The following is a 21,360-nucleotide window of genomic DNA, read 5'->3' as shown; positions in this document are numbered from 1 at the left end:
GACGCTCACACTTGCCAAGAATTGGAGCAAGAAGGGATGTTTTAAAAATAATTAAACATGAAATTTTTCATTCTACACAGACTCAGCTGCACGTTTACTTAAAGTGGGCCAAATAGGCTCCTACCTGCTCTAAATAATGAATAATGAATTGATTCTCCTTGCCCACAGTATAAAAGTAAAGACAAATGAAGAGAAGGTTGTATTTAAATACCCATGACCTTTATTTTTAGTTACTAAATGTGTTTTAGGTTAACAAGATTATTGAACTCCTGTATAACAACTTTAAAATATTATTTTGCTTTTATACAAAAAATAGCAGAAATGTAAATGTGTATATATAGATACTATTATGCAGTTTAAGTAAGATATTGTAGTTATAGTGCTACAAAGTACTTACATGCTAGAAAAACATCTCTAAAACTGTTATGGGTTTGGAGGCTGAACAGGATTTTACACTAATACTACAGTTCTATTTCATTATTTACAGCATTAAGAACACTTACTGAATCATTAGATCTCTACAGGTCAAATTATTAAGCATTTGTCTGTAGTGCAGAAAATTTGTGCATAAACAGAATAGAATCTCATAAAGGAAGTTGTCAAAATACATCAAAGGAGAAAAATATTAAAAGCCTCCATATAAACATATAAAATGCAGAACTCCATAATGTCATCTGCAATGAAAAGGGTGCTGTTACCACCAAGGTCTTGGGTGTGCTCTGAAATTTCCATTAAAGATCATCTTGCATCAGAAAGGCCATCAGCATTACATTTATTCTTCTCTTATGCCACATGTGAAGCACCATGTGATTTCCTCATCTTTTCCCACAGTAACACTTTACACATTATCAGTGAATGGAGAAAAAGGGTTGCCAGGTCCTTTGTTAAGTAGGCATTTCATTGATATACTATGTAATTGGTATTTCATTGATATACTATGCTTGTAATGTAGAATCATTTAAATTACAGATTATTTTCCTTCAAAAAGCACAGCATCAGTAAAATTCTAACTTGGAGATGTATCCCTGCTACCATGCACCAGCACATGTCAAAAGTAATAGGCTGCAACCAAAAATGAAACTGCTCTCCTTAATGCTATCCAAACTCAGAAATACAAAACCTGAAGTGGAAGCCATAGAGTGAAATTTTCCCACTGATACTTGGCAATATTTGGTGTGTATGTGTGAACATCTTTTATGCATATGAGGGTGTCTCTTTAAGGAATTTTATTTTATTCAGCTTTGGTAAAAGAGATGTGTCTCATTAGACTTCAGTCATCCTTCCTCTGCTGCAGCATTTTTAGCATAACATGCATTTTAAGTCTTGTGTTTTAGATTGAGCTTCAGAGCAGTGTTTGAGCTGACAATTCATAGGAATACCTGAAAGGATTGAGAATCCGTTTCTTGAATGTACATCTATTCCAAATTTAACAGAGGAACCCTCTGTAGCTCCTTTAAATGGCAGCAAGATGGCATAGGATTTTCTCTTCCTTAAGAGAGATGAAGATGCTACGCATCTCTAACCTTTAGTCTGGAGAGAATGAGGCTTAAATCCCTTGTGTGCTGTATGTTGAGAGTCACTGGTGTGCCTGGAGATGACTGAAGAACCACTCGTGGGAAGGAGGATTGAATTCAGCAGGTTGTGAAGGGGGTATTTGGGTGAGAAGGGATGGGGTTCAGGCCTTCCTGCATGGCAGAGAGCCACTGGAGATGATGTGTAGATGACATTGCTCCTGTGAGAAGGGGCAGCAAACATGGTGAGTGATGTTTCCTGAAGACCCTTGTCAATAGTGAGTGGTCCCCCTCCACTTCCAGCATTGGTGGTTGTGATCCTCCATGTCTTGTCCAGTAGAATGAAAATATCTTTTTCATCCCTAGGCAAAGCCAGTTGCCAGACTCCCCACCAGACTCTGGATCAGAACCATGTTCCCCACCACAGCTACAAAGTAGGTGACATGAATTTGGCCTCTCCCAAGCTTGTAGGAAGATCTCCAGCTCCTCTTCCTTGTTCTTACTCTCTTATCTGTTTATTTCCCTCAGCCCCATGGTGCAACGCCCTGCGCCCCGCTGGGCTGCAGCCTCCGCTCCCGTGCCCGTCTGTCGTGGCACCCAGCAAGCTTCCCTGCAGGTTCATGGAGACTCACTCTGACCCCAGGGCCATGGGCTATCCTTGCACCATCTCCCAAGGCTGCTGCCTGAAGACACAAAATGCTGGGACTCCATGGAATCATTCTGCATCCTCCAGCTCTCTGGGCCTTAATTATTCATACTTCCAGCCTAATGCACCTCAGATTTCTGGGTAAATGATAAAGCTTTTATGCAAAGAGTAAGACATGCAAAAACCAGTAGAACTGGTTTAAGACTCGTTGTAAATCCCTGTGGGTGTAGGATTTTCCACAGGATGGCAGTGTTTAGACATTTTTGAGATACTTGTGGTTGAGGGTTCTTTAAAACATCTTGATTGAGGTTTAGATTGGAAACAGGAATGTATTTAAATTTTTAAAACAATAGAAGGCTAATGAGAAATCAACAGGTTTTTAATAACTGGTTTATAAAAATATTGAGGTGTTTTGCAATACCTGTTGTAGAGATTTGTGCATGAGGATCTTGTAAGTGTTCTAGCAAATGGCATAAGAGAAAAGGAATTATCCTATCTGTATAAGCAAGTGGAGCACTAATCATATACTGTCTGCCATATTAACCCACCAATGTGTTCTGGATGCTCAATTATTTTAAATGTTCTGGTATTCAAAGATTAACTGCTAAAAAGTAAAATTAATCAAGATAAAAGCTGTGATTTTAATGCAAAGGTCAAGAAACTAAACCCCAGCTACTTATGCGCTGTGTAAATTTTTAAATGGGATCAACTTCTTTATTCATGTGACATTAAAAAAAAAGTTTTGGAAGGAAAAAATTGGATAATTGAGTTTTAAAAACCCACCTACAATCTCCTCCCTTAGCAAATTAGAATTTGGATGACAGTGCAGTTAAAATGAGATAAGAGGTTTCTGGGTGTTCTTTTGTTATGATCTCTAGTTAAACTTATAAATGAGTAATACAACATGTGTTTTTACAAAAGTATTTCTGCAGCATCAGGCAAAAAAAGGAAGCTCTCCCAATTACTAGGAGATGGGATTGATTCTCCAGTACAGTCTCAGGATTCCAGACAAGGTGAGCAAGTGCATGAAGAGGAAATTTAATGTTTTGTGCCATAGATAAGTGAATACTTGAGGAGCACGCCTCCTGCTGGCTCAGAAAAGATAATGGTGTTAATGGTCTGTACTCCACTACCCAGTCTGGAGGATTTTACCTTTTTGGAAAACCAGGATTTATTTATATTTGGCAAAGAGAAAAAGGCATTAGAGGCTCATGTTTCCTGATGCTTTTCTGGATAGAATACTCTGCCCTTTTCCATATGTGAACCTCCACTACAGAGATGGTAATAAACTTTGTTTACTTTGCTTGGCACTACCTTGAATGGGCAAATAAATCATTTTGGGTCAGCTGAAGGGCAAAAAGATTGCCATTTCCCATTATCTGCTCCTCAGTGGTTTTTTTTCCTACAAAGTTTCTGCATACACAAGCTTGGTAAAAGCTTTATGTTCTTTACTGCCCCTTCCCCATATTGGTTTAGTTCACTGTTTTATCAAGATAAAAAGAATAAGCTTATGCCAATTCATACAAAAAACTTTATCAGGCTTGTACAGAGGTGAGCCAGCTTCTGTGAAATGCGAGGTTCTCTTTGAATGAACACCTTGTAATGGCCAGTTTACCTGAGGAGTTTTACCCATGTCTGTTAGTGAAAAATCAGAGTTGCTTGTTATTTCTTCAGACTAAATTATTTGTCAGCATTAAATCAATCTTTTAGAACACTTTTAATGTGTAGCAACTGGATTTAGTGAGTTGCTTGTTATTTCTTCAGACTAAATTATTTGTCAGCATTAAATCAATCTTTTAGAACACTTTTAATGTGTAGCAACTGGATTTAGTAAGTTGCTTTTCCTTTAATATCTTTAGTTTAGTGTTTCTTGACTGGGACTAGTCCTCTAAGTCAACCACTGCTGAATAGAGAAGACAAGCAGACACTTCTGTATCTGAAATTCCAATTGCTGTTTTTAATACTGAAAGATATGGCTTTGAAATAAGCTTTCTTTGGGTGTCATTCTTAATAGAATCTCACTGACCTGTGCATTAGAGACATGGGTTAAAATGGCATGGGGATAATTTAGAAGTGAGGTGTGAAGTTCTTTACTGTGATGTTTATCTCTCTATCTCTCTCTCTATCTCTCTATCTTTACTCTGCTGTATGTCAGAAGTGGGGACTTGCAGGTGGAGCTTGGGCCTGAAGTGATTCTGAAGGCTCTGTCTTACTATGCTACCACTGACTGTGGATGGATCTTAGTTGAATGCTCAATTACACATTTTCTCCTGTCCTTACTGCACTCTATCTGTCTCTCTTATCACATTTTCCTCTGTCTTCATAAAATGTATAATATCTCAGAGAATTTGGGTTGACCCTGTCTGTCAAAGAATTCTCTAATGTATAGGCAGAAAGCAGTAAGGAGATTGACCAGATGAAGTGGTGAATGTGCTTGCTATTGGAAAACTGTGCCTCCTGTAGTATATTCTTCAATTGAAACCTGTAGTAGAGGGAATGGGAAACAAATGTAATTATTTTGCTTAATTGCTTCTTGCAGGGTTCCAGATTTACAGTAGAATTCTTAGCTTTCCTTCTTCCCTCTCTCCCCCAAAGGAAATTATTCATCCTTTTGGGGAGAATAAAAAATAGGAAGTGCTACTTGTGTACTATTTTGTAAATCAGGAAAGCTGCAAAATTTATTTTCTAGAGCAAGAGAATATAACACAATCTTGTGGAATAACTGCAAAGGATAATCACATTTAAATATATATGCAACACATTTGTGATTTGTATGTGCATTTATGTAAATATATTTATAAAGATGTCTATGCAGGATTTTTGGCTAGTCCCAAAAGAAATAACTGAATTATCACTATCTCTCTACAGCAATTGTAAAGGACTGTGCTGCTGAAGTGCAAGAATATGACAGTGATGGACAGAATGCAGCTTTGGAAAAATGCTGTCAAGCTCTTACATGGCAACCATTTCAAGCTTCTCAGTGGAGCAGCTTATTTGACTCCAATTATGAAGAACTGTAAGCACTGATGTTTGCACTTGAAAAAAATTGGTTTCTTTTTTTTTGTTTTCTGTTTTATCTGTTGTCGTAATTTTGTAGGAATAAATGATACATTTGGCATCCCTTGTACTTATTGGAAATAAGAATAGAGAAGGAAATAGAAGAGGTTTGATGAAATATGAACTTGCAGTTGTATCAGATAAGCTGAACTTGAAATGGTGGTTGAAATTAGTGACAGATTTTCTGATTTCTCTTCAGGGATTTAGGGGCAAAAGAAAAATGAGTTAGCATACCTGGTAACTTTTGTTTATTTTGTCAAATTCATTGGGGCAAATAATTACTAAGCATATGGCACCTTTCCCTCTAGTGGTCTAAAGCATTAAAGGACAACATTAGAAGTTACCAGTATTACTTCTGGGCTCATACAACTTAAGACGTTATAGACATGTGTGTGACATGCAACTGATTATTCAAAGATTTAGAGTTTTCCTGTGTTAATCAAACTGTAATTTTATTTTTATTTTTATTATTTTTTGCCACATGGTCTTGAAAAGATCATTCCAAATTCACTTTACGTCCCTGATTTTCTCCATTCTGATATTTAGCAAATATCAGAACAAATTAACAAATCAAACCTTTTTTATAGCATCTGGTTAATTATTTGGGATTGGTGCAAAAAACTTGTCACTGTCTACAGGGGACTTATGTGGTACAGTAAATTTTAATGCTCCTCTTGCCCAACCTGCCAAAACGTCTCCTGGGAGCTGGGTATATACCAGTGTCATCGCTGGACTGATGTTCCCTGTTTGCACACAGGGAATAGGGGCATTACACATCTTACTAGGTCCCACACAACCCTTCTCCTCAGGTGTTGATTGACATGACAAGAGAGCAGACCTTTACGCTCCTTGGGAGCTGGATAGACCCAGAAACTCCAGCTGAATTTGTGATATGAGTAGTCACTCTAAATGGAAGTGGCTTCCAACTCCTGTTGCACTTTCAGTCAATGACTACATGAGATCTGCGTGCTGATGGTGGGAGATTGCTCTCCTGCCACTACCCAGTTACTTGTTGCTTCCCATATATCTAAAATTAAGGTTCCAGACACCTTCATTTGTGAACAAAGCCTATGTGATGCTGAGCAATAAAATATCCCAATACACGCTCTGTTGCCATTACCGTGGGAGGGGATTTAGGTGTTACTTGCAGAGGAAGTCAGTATTACTTTTAAGTGAGGTCAGTGGCAGTGCTGCTGTTCCAAGGTGCACTGTAATTGCAGCACATTGCACAGATTTTCTGAGTAGTGCTCCTGTGTTCTGTTGGTCTCAAAACACTCACGTGCTTCTCATTACTTAGTGTAGAGGGATTGATCCCATGCCTTCAAATTGCTGCACCCATTTGAGGGGTATTTCTCAGGTTAATTATTATTTTCCATTTTATTCATACAGTACTTGAACATCTTAGTTATTTCATTTTCAACAATAAAAATGCTACTAGCTGATGTAGATTCATTAGAAAAGGTTACTCTGCTGTTAATTCTGCCCTTCATTGCGTCTACTTGGCACATTCTTGGCCCTTGTCTGATACTGGTGGTGTCTGTCCCAAAGATGTCTGATGACTTAAATTCTGAATAGAAAGAGGAATTTGAAGCACATTTCTAGTAGGGATGCTTTTGTGATAGGGATAACTTTTGCTACCTAAAAGTTATTCCAAATTTTGCTTTGCTTCTTGGTAAGACTTATCATTATTTGTGCACTAAGAACAAAATATATGTTTGCTCATATTTACTGTAAATTATATACTCAGAAAATTGTAATATGAAATTGTTCTTTGAGAGCCATTGTTCCAAACACTGCAACTTGGAGACGTGGACATTTGTAATTTTGCTTCTCAAGCTGCTTGCCTGTGTGTAGGCAAATAGTCTCAAATTGCATTAAGAATATCAGCTAATGAACTTGCTGACGCCTTAATATAAAAAACTACTCCTTTCCCTACTGTGATATATACTCATTTCCTATATAAAAAAAATGAAAAATACCCATTGTAGGGAAAAACTGAGTAAGAAAACTTACTTAACTTCCTTAATAATGATGGCTTGAGGAGATGGTAGAACCTTATTATAATTTTAAAAATGAAGTAAAACATTACTTAGTAGTTTTGAAGAAGTTACAAAGTAGTTTTCTCTTTGTTCCCTGTTCCAGGTAATCAATAGTTGTTTGAAAGGGGACTTCTGTTCATAATTTATAAAACAGTAATAAAATCTGTGTATTTCCTATGAAGTCTGTACATTTTGATTTTTCCAACTAATAATGGAAGAGTAATTAAAATCCATCTTCAGTAATTGTGTTAATGAGAAGTTCTCAGCAACATCATACAAGATTATCATTATCAAACTTTCATTAACAAGAAAAGCCAATGTCTATATAAGGCAACCTTGCCATGTAGTTCTGTTGTTTTAGAATTATCCATCACTTAAATCTGAAGGACTGGAAACATTGTTGGGACGGTGAGTTCACAGTCTCTAATAGAAAGATCTTTTGATACCTTTCCTTGTTTACTGTGAATCATAGAGACGGAATATTCTTGCTTTTTTGGGTGACAAATTGCTCTCTCAAGAAATAAAATAGAGTTGCTTTAGCTAGAGTAGGAAGGACAGCTTATAGTCAGGCTGGAGGGTTGGTACCCATAGCTTTTCTTTTAGCTTAAGTAAGGCCTTATAGAATCCCAGTAGCTTCTGCAGAGGCACTTGCTGTGGGAATTTGTGAACAAAGTGGCTGGCTCATTAGCTCATTGCTATCTGCAGCACTAGCTGCTGACTGCTGTTTGTAGCAGTATTATAATGAATGATTGACTACACTAAAAGGTTGGTTTGTGTTCTTAAGTGCACAGAATTCCTTTATATCAGATTTGTGAGTGAGGATTATGTAAACTTCTCAACCTCTGGTTTCCAGACATTTCAGAGTAGAATTAGAGGACATTTTATATGTATTTTCATTTTTACACCTTTGACATTTTAACAAGAAAATACCAGTAGAACTGGTGGTTGTAATGATGTATTTTTAGTCCAGTTTTGTCACTAAAAATCAGAGGGGTTTTTGGACCACATTAAAAACATAGGAGCTCAAGATGTCACTCAAGTATGTCAGCACTTAAAGTTGCTATTCCTTCTCCTTGTTTTTGTAGACCTGCTGTAGGATATCACATTGTCACAGATAAAGGATTTAATTTTTCAACAGCAGATGATGCCTTTGTGTGCCAAAAGAAGAATCATTTCCAAATCACAGTTCATATTAGAGTCACTGGACATCCAAAATATGTCAAAACTCAGCAGGGGAGGACACCAATAGAAAAGTTTTACTTGAAAGCCTATGGAATTAAGGCAAGTGTGTCTCCTCTTTGAGATTATTACTTTTAATTATCCATGTAATGAGGTAAATAATTGAAGTGAACTTTTTTTTGACCAAGAACATGTAACTATCTTGTGTAGGTTCTCATGTTGAATATCTACATTTATGCTTGGGCGTGGAATGAGCCAATAACAGTTTGGATTCAGAAAGCAGTTTTTCCTTTTAAATTAATGCACTTACAGTAGTTTCACGAATACAAGACGCACGGATTATAAGCCGCACCCCCGGTGCCTCGACAATGTTGCTGTCTTTGTCAATAGATAAGCCGCACCCCGAATATTAGCCGCACTTTCGTTCGTCGCGAGAATCCGTGCGCAGCTTTCACAAATTGGCTGATTAGTAAGAGGATCGCGGCATAGCGGGCTTTACTGGCTCGGGGCGGGGCCAGGCAGGCTCGGCCCGCTCATGGTTGCCGACGGGGCCGGGTGGCCCAGCTCAGCGCCACGGCTCGGCGGGGCTGGCCGGGTGGTGCTGCCGCTGCTGCCGGGCTCGCTGGCCCCCCTCTCCCGTCAGCACCGCCCCGCTGCCGCGTTCGCTCGCCCGGCTGGCAGGGCTGCCGCCGCCGGGCTCGCCGTCCGCCCCGCTGCCGCTTTCGCTCGCCCCGCGCCGCGCCTCGCAAGCGCCGCGCCCGCCCCGCGGCGCTTTCGCGAGCGGCGGCGCTTTCGCGGCTCGCGGCGGCGCTTTCGCGAGCGGCGCTTTCGCGGCTCGCGGCGGCGCTTTCGCGGCGAGCGGCGCTTTCGCGGCGAGCGGCGGCGCTTTCACGAGCGGCGGCGCTTTCGCTCGCCGGGCGGCGCTTTCGCGAGCGCCGCTTTCGCTCGCCCCGCCGGCAGGGCTGCCGCCGCTGCCACCAGGCTCGCCGGCCGCCCCCTCCCGTCTGCACCGCCGCCGCGTTTCCTCGCCCTGGCCGGCACTGCAGGCCCCCGCACCGCCGGGCTCCCCCACGCTGCTGGCCCCGATTCTGCTGGGCTTCCCCCGCTGCCAGGCAGCCCCACCCGCCGGCCTTCCTGCTTCTGCCATGCTCCCCTGCACTGCTAGCCCCAGTTCTCCCGGGCTCCCCCGCCATGCTGGCTCAGGCTCTGCTGCCCTCCCTGCCCCGCCCTGCTGGCTCAGGCTCTGTCGCCCGCCCCCGACACTGCTGGCCCCGCCTCTGCCAGGCTTTCCCACCTCTGCCGGGGCCGGCCGGGCTCCAGCTTGGCTTGGGGCTGCCGCGGGCTCTCACTTCCGTGTTGGCAGCTTTTAGAATTTTGTTAATAGATTAGCCGCCCCGGAATATTAGCCGCACTTCCGGGTTTCCACCAAAATTTTGGTCAAATTGGTGCGGCTTGTATTCGTGAAATTACTGTACTTTCCTTTGTTTTTTTGGGTTTTTTTCACTTTCAAATTATATCTGTTGAAAGACTTGGGTCTTCAGATTAGATTATCAATTATCAATTGATCAGGAGTCAGTTTCTCTATTAATTTCTATGTCATCCCATTAGAAATGAGTGCTTTTTCACTCTTTCAGGCACAGTTTACCTATTAACGTCTATTTCAATTTTTATGTGCTTGAAAATTTACCATTCTTGTTATTTTAAAAAATTATTTTTGTTTTATAGGTGGAAACTCCAAATCAAACAATTGCTATTGAACAGTCTCAATCAGATCGAAGCAAAAAATCTTTTCATCCTGTTAAGTAAGATTTTTGAGAAAATTATTCCATTTTGTTTCAATATGTATGATTGGTTTGGAATATGAAGTAGTTGTTTCTTGAAATCTTGCAGTAGCTCTAAGCCAATTTTCAGATTTTTATCCAGATTTCATTGTGATTGTACACATAGAATCACAGTAGTAATATGTACCTGGTTACACTTCATGAAGGAAAATTATCAACAGCTTTACAGATGTGTTAATTATGTCTATCCAAAATATTTATATTCAGCTAGAAACACTCTTTTATGCTGCTTGGAACTGTATGGCAGATGCATTTCCAATCTTAAAAAATGTCACAATGTTCCTGTCCTGTATAGGGATGAGATACATTTACAGTGCTTAAGGGGGAGTTAAGGGGGAGTGCCTCTGCTAGAAACACACATGCAGCATCTTTCTGGAGCTCTGCCATTCTTGAGCATTTAACTCACTGGCAGAATCAATGTTTATTCTTCTGGCATAAGTTTCCTGCGTTGCAGCTGATCTGTTCGCTATAAATAATTAAATAAGATTTATACTACAAAGAGAGAAGACAGTGTCAAGTTAGACAGCTCAGTGCTGGAATAAATGCTGTGCTGTGTTATCACCTAAACTGAACTTTGAGCTTGGAAGAAGAGCTTGATTTCCACTGAATTGACTCTCATGACATTTTTCTTCCTTTTGTGTACTGACAAACAGATTCTGCGTCTATGTAAATTATTTTATGTATGACTGCTTGGCCAACTTTTATCGACACAGACTCTTTATTTGATTTATCACTGGAGCACTACCACTATTTGAGACGTAGGTGTCTACTGTGTACTTCCAGACATGTAAATTATGTGGAGATGAAAGGAAGGACAAGCAGTAAGATCTATTAATTTACTGTGGAAATTCAGGCCCAAGAATTAGCAAGCACTTATTAATCCTGTGAAGCAGCCATCATATGGAACACATACAGTTTTGTTATATTCAAGACATGTACAAACAGAACCAAAAACATAAGACTCTTACTGCTAAGAACAGTTTCCTACTGCTGGTTCTTTATCCTGTTTATCTTCTTGATGTTGTCACTGTTTTTAATACATTTTTAGAAACCAAGGTTACTGCATTTTTCCTGGGGTTCCTCTTTTTTGTTGATCTATCAGTTTTTGTCAGAACTGTTTTAATGAATTTGCAGAAACCTAGTTTGAGCAGCTAGATCTCCAAATACTTAATTCCCTGATCTTATTTCCTTTTCTATTTTAGAGTTGATCTGCCAGGGGACCAGATAACTAAAGTAACACTGGGACGACTGCATTTCAGTGAAACAACAGCAAATAACATGAGAAAAAAAGGGAAACCTAATCCTGATCAGAGGTATTGCTATAGCTAGTTGGCCTGTGTGTTAGAAATAGAAAAGAGAAACTCTACTGTAGAATGGAGTCAATGTTTGCGAAAAATCTCTGCTATTAAATCTGTGGGGTTTTTTCAAATTCTTGGTATGTGCTTAAAAACCTCTTTCTCTACAGACACACAATGATATAAGAATAAAACACCCCAAACTTCATCCTCATGGTTAGAGATAGTTTCAGGAAATCATAGCCAGAATAATGGCTAACAAAATCAGGAAGCAAAAAAACCAAATCATGATAATTTTCTTCTGAAGCAGGAAAAGTTTTCATCTTTGAGACTTCATTACTTGTATTTGTGAAAATTATTGTATTCTTTGTTAATGTGCAATGATTGTGGGGTTTGTAAGAGCGTATTTCTTAAGAGTGAAAGAAACTCTTTTTCTTTTCTATTGTAAGAAATACATTTTAAAAACATTGTATGTCTTTTTAAGTATCAATAATATCTGTATTTAAAACTTTTTTTTTCTGTGAGAAAGAATTACTTCGGTTTTTGTCTTGATTAAATACATTTCAAATTAGATACTTCATGCTGGTAGTTGGACTGTACGCTGTCTCTCAGGACCAGTTCTACTTACTATCTGCAAATGTCTCTGAAAAGATCATTGTGAGGGTAGGTATAAATTTATATTACTTTCATGTAAAAGTATTTACTGTTTTGATATTCACAGGAGATTGAAGGGTTATGATTCTTGGGGATAAAAATTACCACTGAGTCAAATAGTTTGGGAAAAAAACCCTACAGCTGGATGTTGTATGAGTATGTTATCTTCTAATTATCAGAAATTAAGAGTGTTATAAGTAGAGCTATAGATGGATTTTAAAAGAAAGCTTGTTATGGGTTCCAATAGAAAGTATGTTTATGTTTCCAGATTATTTTAATTTGCAGTGAAACTATTTACTTCACTTGCCAGGAATTTTGTAAAAGTTCTAATTAGCTAGTCTTCATTTTCCAAGGAGGATGACAAGGAAAAAACAGTAAGGAAAGGTGGTCAAGCAGCTCTAGGAAGTTTAGGACCCATAGCTTTGCTTTTCCAGTGTGTTTCCAGAGTGTCCCACCTCTCAATTTGATGGTAGTAATACAGGCTTCAAATTAACAAAAGGAAAAATAATCTCTTTTCCTCTTAACTGTTACTTTTCAGTTGCCTGGTTCATAGAACATTTTTCTTTTAGTACTCAGCTTTAGCCTACAGTTAGACTCAGAAAAGAGAAAAAACCCTAGATCTGCAGTGTAACAAGAGCTATGGAGAATTAGGGGTGGGGGCTGCTGGAAGCTTTCTGTCCTGGCCTCTTCTTGTGATCAGTAGGTGGTGGCTGATTTTTGAACTGGGGTTATAGTTCTGGAGTTATAGTTCTTTCTAAGGCGAATGTTATGTTTAGGGCTTAGAAAGATGGGAAATATGTAAGGTGCCATGTGACAGGGCTGCAAAAAATGGAGAGGGCCTCTTGAAGATTGCAGTCCATGAAACTTTTTCATATGGGTCAATTGAAGAGCTGCTGCTTGTTTGCATGGACTCTTTCTAACCCTTGGCTTATGGAGAGGAATAGGCTTATGATTTTGGTTTGGATTAATGCAAGACCAAAAGCTCTGGTGCATTAAGTGGAACTGGGAACATGCTTCTAAAGAAAGTCAAGGGCTCTCAAAAGCTTTCAGTCCTGGCTCTGGTTTTTGCAAGCCATTGCTTGCATCCTTTTTGGCAGCCCATCATCTCCCTAGGCTTACAACTATGATCTGGTTTAGCATTTGGGTTTGGAGAGAGCAAAAGGCAAATCTCCAGCACGTGGGTTGTTGCTCAGGGCTTTCCAAAGGAAGATGGGGGCTTTTGCATCGTTTCAGTCCTGACTCCTTTTTTATCTGAGCATCCTCTTGTGCCATAAACCCTCTTTCTGTAGTTAAGAGTTAAGTTTTTGGGGGGTATTATGGCCCAGAGCTCATTTCTGGGCGGAGCTGTGAAAAGGCTTTGAAAGCAATGTGTGGAGTTCAGCAGTCTTCTGCCCTGATGAGTTTTATCATCCTGGCTGCTGCTGTTTGTTTTTTTTTTCAGGATGCTGAAACAATGTTTGCATCATTCCTACATATATTATATAGTTATTTTCCTTTATTTGTCCATTTATTTCCGCAATCCTGTTTTCATCTTGATTTCTCTTTCTGGATCTGACAGTGTTACAGATATGACATCATGAATAATTTGGGGAAGCTTTTGAATTTTCACATTTGTCTCATTATTTTACAAGATATATATTTTTATGTAAGGTTTAGAAATTTACGTTTTCCCTCTATTTTTAATGTTATATTCTTTTGAAATTTCAATGAAGAGGGCTCCATCAATGTATGTGAGACAGTATTTGAACAGGCATTCATGGAATGAGATTTTTAAAACCTGGTCACTGTTTCAGACAAAAAAAAAAAAGCAGTAAGGCAGAAAGATCAAGAGGCTCTGTTCTGAAGTGGTGAAAATATCAACAGGAAAGACAGAAGGAAATAAAAGTAATTTTCTAGCTGTCTAACAGGGCTTCAGTGGCAGGGTAATGCGAGTCAGCCACTGGCTACCTTAAAGTGGCAAAGCCATGCATATGCACTGTGAGAAAAAGCAGCTCATCTTCCTGGCCCTCTATACACCCCAAGACAACAAAGCTACCAGCGAGTGGTGCTTGTCAGGCATATCAGATCATGCTCTAATTGTGACAAACAGTGGTGAGTACACAGTGCCAGGCCTTGTAACTGGCAAAGCCTTGTGAAAGCCTGTCTTCTTTTTATCATGATTGTGCTTTGGCCTGAATTCAAAGTTTAAAAAAAAAACCCTAAAACAATAAATAACCCAAAATTAACTATTGAAATAAAATACCTTTTCTTGTTATACAAATTCTGTTGTTTTATTGTTGTTCTTTAAAAGACCCTTTTTCCTTGACATGAAACTTTCAATATGAGTTACTTTAAAACATGACAGAGGATTTTATGAATCACATGTGTTTAATCTCTGCCTTGCTTTCTCTTTTCTGATTTCCAGTCTCAGCTAAAATTTAGCGGTAGATAAAGAATGGTTATGTGGTATAACGTCAGAGTTAAAATTTGGAAAGCTTTGGATATCGTTAATTTACCTTAAGGTGCTAATAAAGTAGAATTCAAGGGAAAGAAGCATGAGGCTGGTGCATTGTGAGCAGAAACACTTAGAAGTAGCTACACTCTGTTTTTTTATGTTGGTGTGTTAAAAAGCTCTTGAATACAATTTCAATATTTAAGATTTGACTTTTCATTTTCTCCAAATTTCAAATAGAATAAACAATAGTGCATCTATGCTACGCCGTGTCATTAAGCAAAAAATTTTCTTCCAGGCATCCAACCCCGGGCAGTTTGAGAATGACAGTGATGTCCTGTGGCAGCGAGGACACGTTCCAGAGGCAATAGCCTATAATGGTCGAGTAGGAATTAACACAGACACGCCAGACGAAGCGCTGGTTGTCTGCGGAAACGCCAAAGTCATGGGCAGAGTCATGCACCCGTCTGACAGCCGAGCAAAACAGAATATCCGCGAGGTGAGGGCTGTGCTGCGCTTAGGGCACTTGTATTTGCACCACTGCCCGTGTGGATCGCTGCTCTGACACGTGGAGCAGCTCCTGTCCTGGCTGTGCTGAAATGCTGGCTTAAAGAAGCCAGATGTACCACTGTGCTCTGTAGAACCATCACCTACACGCTTTGGGAAGGCTCTCTGTCAAAGCTGGGTGTTGTCAAACGAAAGGATAACTGGCAGTGCAAATACAAATAGCACTCTGGTGGTGGGCAATGGGAAAATTGTGTTTTTCAATGTCATGATTGACCAAATGGCTCTGTCAGGCTAGTTGTGCTCTCAGTGGTGTCCTAGATGCCATGCTTAGTGTTTCAGCATGTAAATCTTGGTATTTTTCCAACTAGGTCGATACAAATGAGCAGTTGAGAAGAATAACACAAATGAGGCTGGTGGAATATGACTACAAGCCTGAATTTGCATCTGTTATGGGAATAAAAGATACCCATGAAACAGGTATAAAGTCAGCTCTGTTCCCATTATTCATTAGCACCTACTGATATTTATTGTGCCATAGTGCCTTTTAATATCCTGCTATTTCATCCTCATTTTTTAGGTTACTGCAATTGCACACTTTGCTGTGTATCTCTTGTGGTATAAAAATGTCAAAATTAGATATTGCTTGTAATTTTACAACTTCTGTTTCAATTTTTAAGGATGGGAAGTTTATTTTCCAGAAGTTTAATTAGAGTAAAGTATGTGCTTACAAACAAGTCTGTTCTTTCTGCAGAGAAATAAGAATTCTAAAGGTTTCTGGGGTTTTTTGTGGAATGGAGAAAAACCCCTGAAATCCTGGATTTTCCTACCACAGAGACATTCTAGATATTTTTTTGCTTTTCCTGTTTTTTTTAGAATGGTCAGCAGGTTTGCCAGTGTGTTTCCTGACATTAGTTTTTGTTACCTCCTGAACAGGAATAATAGCCCAGGAAGTGAAGAGGCTTTTACCTGAAGCTGTTAGAGAAGTTGGAGATGTTGCTTGTAATGATGGAGAAAAAATAGAAAACTTCCTCATGGTTGACAAGGTATGGTCCTGAGGGAGAAAGTGGGAGAGTGTATTTAGTCTGTTCTTTCATGTGGGGAGCTATGAACACACGCTGTGCCCCAAAAAAATCTGTAGCCCCTCCCATGTGTTATAGAAACAGCATTCAGTGAATCATCTAGAAAAACTGACCCACCAGCTGTTAGTAAAGGGCTGAATCTTTTAATAAGAAGTATCTATATTAAAAACTGTTTATGGTACTATGTAATAAGAAAAAGGCATAACTTTTCTGAATAAAAGTGGATAGTGATTTCATAGCATTGATTCAATAAGTGGTACTCCAAAACATTCTTTTGTGCTTGTTTCAGTTAATTAAGTGTTCCACAAGTGAATTAAGCAATGATGGTGTTCAATTTATTGAATAAAAACTTCCTTACTCTAATCCTGGTATAACCTCTGCATACCAAATCCAACTCCTAGGGGTTTTTTTTTATTTTTGGCAATCTGAAATGTTTTTTATAGGTTCAAAACCATATGCTATGAAATGGCACATGAAATAGTTACCATGCTCATAGGCTGGAAACACTGCTGAGGTATTGTCCTGTACTCTATTCTCCTCTTTTTCCTGTAGAAATATGACAGCAAGGGACTGTCAGTCACAGAGTCCAGTCCCACAAGGCTGCAGACAGCACTTGCCTCAGAGCAGCAGCCCCTCTGCTGAGTGCTGGTTCACTGCATGCCAAAGACCACTTCCCAGCTTTTTCCCCACTTGCAGCTGATAATGAGAAGAGGGAGGTCTTAGAGAAAGGTCACCTTATCTTGTCTGTAGGATATCATGAATACAATCCTACATTCATTATCATACTGAATTTTTTCGTTATTCTATAGAAAACACAAGTTTACACCACCAAACTTGGAGAAAATATCTACAAAAATATTGTATTTCACTTGTCATCTTTTGATAGGCTATAAATAATTTAGATGCATAGGTTAAATCTTCTCTGTTGTATTTCATATGAAAGAAGTATGAATTAGACACCTTGAATAAAACTGTGGAAAAAGCACTTCCACAGATATTGTTGAAAAGGAGACTTTTAGAAAATTGGCTGTATTTGGTCAGGGTTCCAGACTGTAGCTGATTTCTAGATGCTAGCAGAAGAGCAGTGGTGGAGGGTGACTCCAGGTTAGTTTTGCCCTTTAGGCCTTCCTATTATATTATATTATATTATATTGCCAATTGTAACATCATTTGCATTTTTGAATGCCTTGAAAATTTCTTTGGAGTAGTCAGGTTTTTCATCTGACAGAAGTTTAGGTTGGAGAATTGAACTTTTGATTCATATCTCTTCCTTGCTGAAATATCACACAAAATACCATCTCTAACAGTGCCTCGCAGTACTGCCTTTTGGGCCCATCATATTCCCTTTCTTCTCTGTACCTTAGGCCACTGGAGAGTGCTTGCCAGGATGTGTTCCAGGGATGTGACCTACAAGTGGAGAGTGCCTACTTTCTATTCATGCTGTAGGGTGTGATTCTGCTGTGTATGTGGTCCAAGCAGGAATGGATTGTTACAGCAATGGCTTATTTGCTGCTTAGCATTTTCTTGACTACTTGTCTAGGTCTGGATCTGGGATTACTTCACAGGCACTTCGGTGTTTTAATATGGTCAGATAAATCTGTGCTTTCTCCTCTCTTTCCTAACACTTGTGGCAGAGTATATGAAATTCCCCAATTCCATTACCTTTCAGGTGACAGGATCGGGAGACATCTGTGTCCATTTAAAATGTATGTTGAATTCAGAGATTCAGAACATGTCTTGTTCAGGTGGAACATCTGATTTAAATTTCTGGAGCTCTCAGCTCCAGAATGGCTCAGCAGTTTGCATAGTAAATGGACAATGCTTCATATTTTTTTCTTTCAGATTGGCAGGTGATGAGACGTTGACCTTTGTTATCTCATATTCCAAGTTTATTTCCAGATAAGTAGGGTGTTTGGCTGGTTTTGTGTCTCTTTGTCAGTTTGGAGCTGTTGAACTCTGTAAAATTAATTGATTGCATTGCACATTTGAACCAGGCTCTGCTACTTTCTGGAGAAATGTCTCAACTATGTGCAATTTTGCACATAAAATGTGATTTTTGAGACAGAATCTTCTCAGTTGCACTGTGCTCAGTACTTTGTCACTAGAGGGGCAGTAAAACTGATCAGTTCTTTTCCCCTCAAATAGAGTATTCCTTCATTTTGCCAGAAGAGCAGTTTTCTCAGCTAGTTGAAGTCACCTAGAAGCAATTCATGCTTGATTTGAAGACAATGGAAAGGACAGCTGCTACATATCATTGATATGGGAGGGCAAGTGTCCATATAAGTGATTTCACAGTTCTAGGTACAAGAGATTATTTTGAAGTTACTTTTTATTTAAATGGGCTGTTCGTATTCTGGCAGTAGGGAAGCTTGTGACTTGCCACTGATAAAGTGCTCTGACTCTGCATGAAATATTGTCTAGTTTTGTGGAATGCAGTCTACCTTTAAAAGAAAGGTGTGAATGGCTTTTACAATGTGAAAGGCAAAACTGCTTTTACCTTCTGCATAACTTGACTAGACTAGAACACTAAGCGACATTAACTACAGTAGTAGCTTCATCCAATGGCACCAGCCTGGTTGTACATAGTATGAGAAAGCCATTCTTTCAAACACAGCAAACAAAGTACTCTTCTACAATGCTCCTGCAGTGGATCAGTAACCAGTTTTGGCTCAGAAATTGATAAAATATTTATTATCTGGATGGTTATACTGAGGGCTTCTCCAGCAGCAGATGGTTACCTAGATGATAAGCAGGGGTAGGAGAATAGGAGGCTTTTCCTGGGTAAAACATCCAGAAGGAGTAAATGGAGGGTATCTGAAAAAAATGTTTTAGTTGCAGAGATGATCATGTTGGTAGAACCTACAAGACTCCTGTAACAGACTGGAGAGGCTGAAAGGGAGAGCAAAATACTATAAAATCACAGCTTGATGTCTGGTGTGGTTTTTAATCTGTCTCACTTATCTCTGTTGATTAACATTATGTGTACAACATGGATAGAGCTATGGTTTGTCTAAGCCTACCTAATGCCTATGGGGAGATGGTTGGATGTACATTTTGCTAAGGGATTTTAAAGTCTATGTTCAGCTGCAGCACTGAAAATCAAATAGTAGATGCATATCAGATGGACCAGTGTTAAGGTTTCAATATAATATGAAGGTAAAACACAGTTTAAATTTTTGGTGTAAAAAACTCTGTATCTTCTTCAAATTTTTCTGCAAGTCCTCATTTTCAATTTACTGGAAATTGAATGTCTAGAAAACAGGTTTTATGGTCATACGTGCACCCATCTACAGTGAGATAACTGATGTTTATTTCTGCACTCATTTCTGCTTGTTATATCTGATTGATTGATGAATATACTATATATCTACTATGTACCTACTTTTGTCATTGTTTTATTCTCAGGATCAGATCTTTATGGAGAATGTTGGTGCTGTAAAGCAGCTTTGTAAACTGACAAACAATCTTGAAGTCAGAATAGAAGAATTGGAACAGTGGAATAGGAAACTGGCCAGGCTGAAACGCTTGAACAGTTTAAAGTCAACAGTCAGTGAAGAGAGCAAAGTCAGGTATCTCGGACTGGGGTGTTCTCTAATATATAATAATAACAAATGGTTAAAGTGATCTCTGCGATAGAAGTGAAAGCTGATTTTGCTTGACACTAGAGTTCAGCTATTTTACAGTATTTAAGTTGTGCAAAAGACCCCAAATTCTCATATTTTTAGTCACTGGTAAAATTAATGTTTGAAATGGCTTTTAAATAGCAGTAATTTTTGTAACTGCTTCTTCTGCATAAAGTAAAAGGTAGATTATGTCCAGTTACCACTCTGGGACTTGGAAATTGCTTCTAAGGCAAATCTGCAGAGCTTCTTGTGAAAGAAGAGTTCTTTATTCGTGCCTCAGTGGAAGTGATGAGTGTTTCTGAGCCATTTCCCCAAGTTTTCTTTGAAATCAAATGTAGCATTTAAGAGCATTCAACTGAATGAGTTAACTGGAGACCTTTGTCCATGAAAATGAATCTACTGACACTTCTGCCTTTCCCTTTGTAAATGTTAAAATTGCAAAAGCAAGTGACATTAACACATAAAAAATGTCTTTTCATTAATTAGTTGCTGAAGCATTTGAATGTTAAAGAAATCTTGTCTCTTACAGCAGATACAGTCGAGCTACTAGTCCCCTGTCATCAATAAAATCAGTGCCACTAAAATCCAGGAAGGTGAGTGAAACTAAATCCTTGTCTGAGTCATTCACTGTTATTTGCATTCACTTTCTCTTGCCTGCATCGTGGTATAGGATACCCCTTTTCAAAGGGGTGAGTGAGGCAATACATATATTAACCTTTTCCAAGACATTCTTTCTAGGCTACCAAGCCCTGTTCTTTAACATGAACCAGTGCTCATTTCCCTGCCTTGCTTTTGCCAGTGCCAAAGAGCAAGAGAAAATAATAGGTCAAATATGCTTTGTACCATAATGACAGTCAAATGCTCCATCATCTAAGATTATCCTACTTATTTGGAAAGTGCCTTTCTTTTTTGTATTTATACCAGTCCTGCTTTAACATGGTCTGAGCATGTACTGACAGCTGCTGAACTTTTAGTTCTGGACACTTACTGAGTTCTTAATTTGGTTTTGAAATACTTCAAAAGCAGGAAAAATGTCAGGAAGAAAGGACAAGGGACTGTTATTTTTATCTATCCTTTCTTCCTCTATAATGTTTGTGCCCCCACACTATCTACAATGTACAGTGCACTTGCAGTCTTAAGGACCTTTAAATTATGAAGTTTTAATTAAGAAGTTTTTCTCTGTAGATGTTGCCCCCTATATAAGGGTGACCATGAAATAAACAAGGGTGATGTAAAGTCAACCTAGTGTAGTATTTCTTAATCTACTAGTAGTTGCTTAAATGTGTGCCACTTGAATTAACCAAACATTTTTTTACCCTAGGTTTGTTTGTCAAAGACCAAAGAATCTTGCTCTGTGAAGATTTTCCGGGTGACTATAATAGCTTTGATTGCTATTATGGCACTATGGTAACAATTAATTAACAACAATTTGACTTGTTTCTCCCTTCCCCTTCCTACTTATCTGAAAGAATATAGCACTTTTTCTCCTTCTTTTTCC

General features: G+C 39.0%; 1 protein-coding gene across 1 annotated transcript in view; it reads left to right on the top strand.

Annotated features, from left to right (window-relative positions):
* Nucleotides 1–21,360, top strand: part of MYRFL (myelin regulatory factor like) — a 40,690-nt gene that overhangs the window by 7,843 nt on the left and 11,487 nt on the right. The window contains exons 3-16 of the mRNA XM_033059078.1: nt 1,878–1,945; nt 2,040–2,298; nt 3,079–3,170; nt 5,026–5,173; nt 8,339–8,534; nt 10,158–10,234; nt 11,476–11,586; nt 12,141–12,231; nt 14,952–15,152; nt 15,529–15,637; nt 16,094–16,203; nt 19,645–19,808; nt 20,392–20,455; nt 21,184–21,269. Of these exons, the coding sequence (XP_032914969.1) occupies nt 1,878–1,945; nt 2,040–2,298; nt 3,079–3,170; nt 5,026–5,173; nt 8,339–8,534; nt 10,158–10,234; nt 11,476–11,586; nt 12,141–12,231; nt 14,952–15,152; nt 15,529–15,637; nt 16,094–16,203; nt 19,645–19,808; nt 20,392–20,455; nt 21,184–21,269 (1,776 nt within the window). The remainder of the gene's footprint in view (nt 1–1,877; nt 1,946–2,039; nt 2,299–3,078; nt 3,171–5,025; nt 5,174–8,338; nt 8,535–10,157; nt 10,235–11,475; nt 11,587–12,140; nt 12,232–14,951; nt 15,153–15,528; nt 15,638–16,093; nt 16,204–19,644; nt 19,809–20,391; nt 20,456–21,183; nt 21,270–21,360) is intronic.

This window comes from Catharus ustulatus, chromosome 4 (genome assembly GCF_009819885.2).
Source record: "Catharus ustulatus isolate bCatUst1 chromosome 4, bCatUst1.pri.v2, whole genome shotgun sequence".
NCBI classification, from domain to species: domain Eukaryota; kingdom Metazoa; phylum Chordata; class Aves; order Passeriformes; family Turdidae; genus Catharus; species Catharus ustulatus.
Note: the sequence above shows the minus strand (reverse complement) of the source record. Positions and strands in the feature narration are given on the sequence as shown.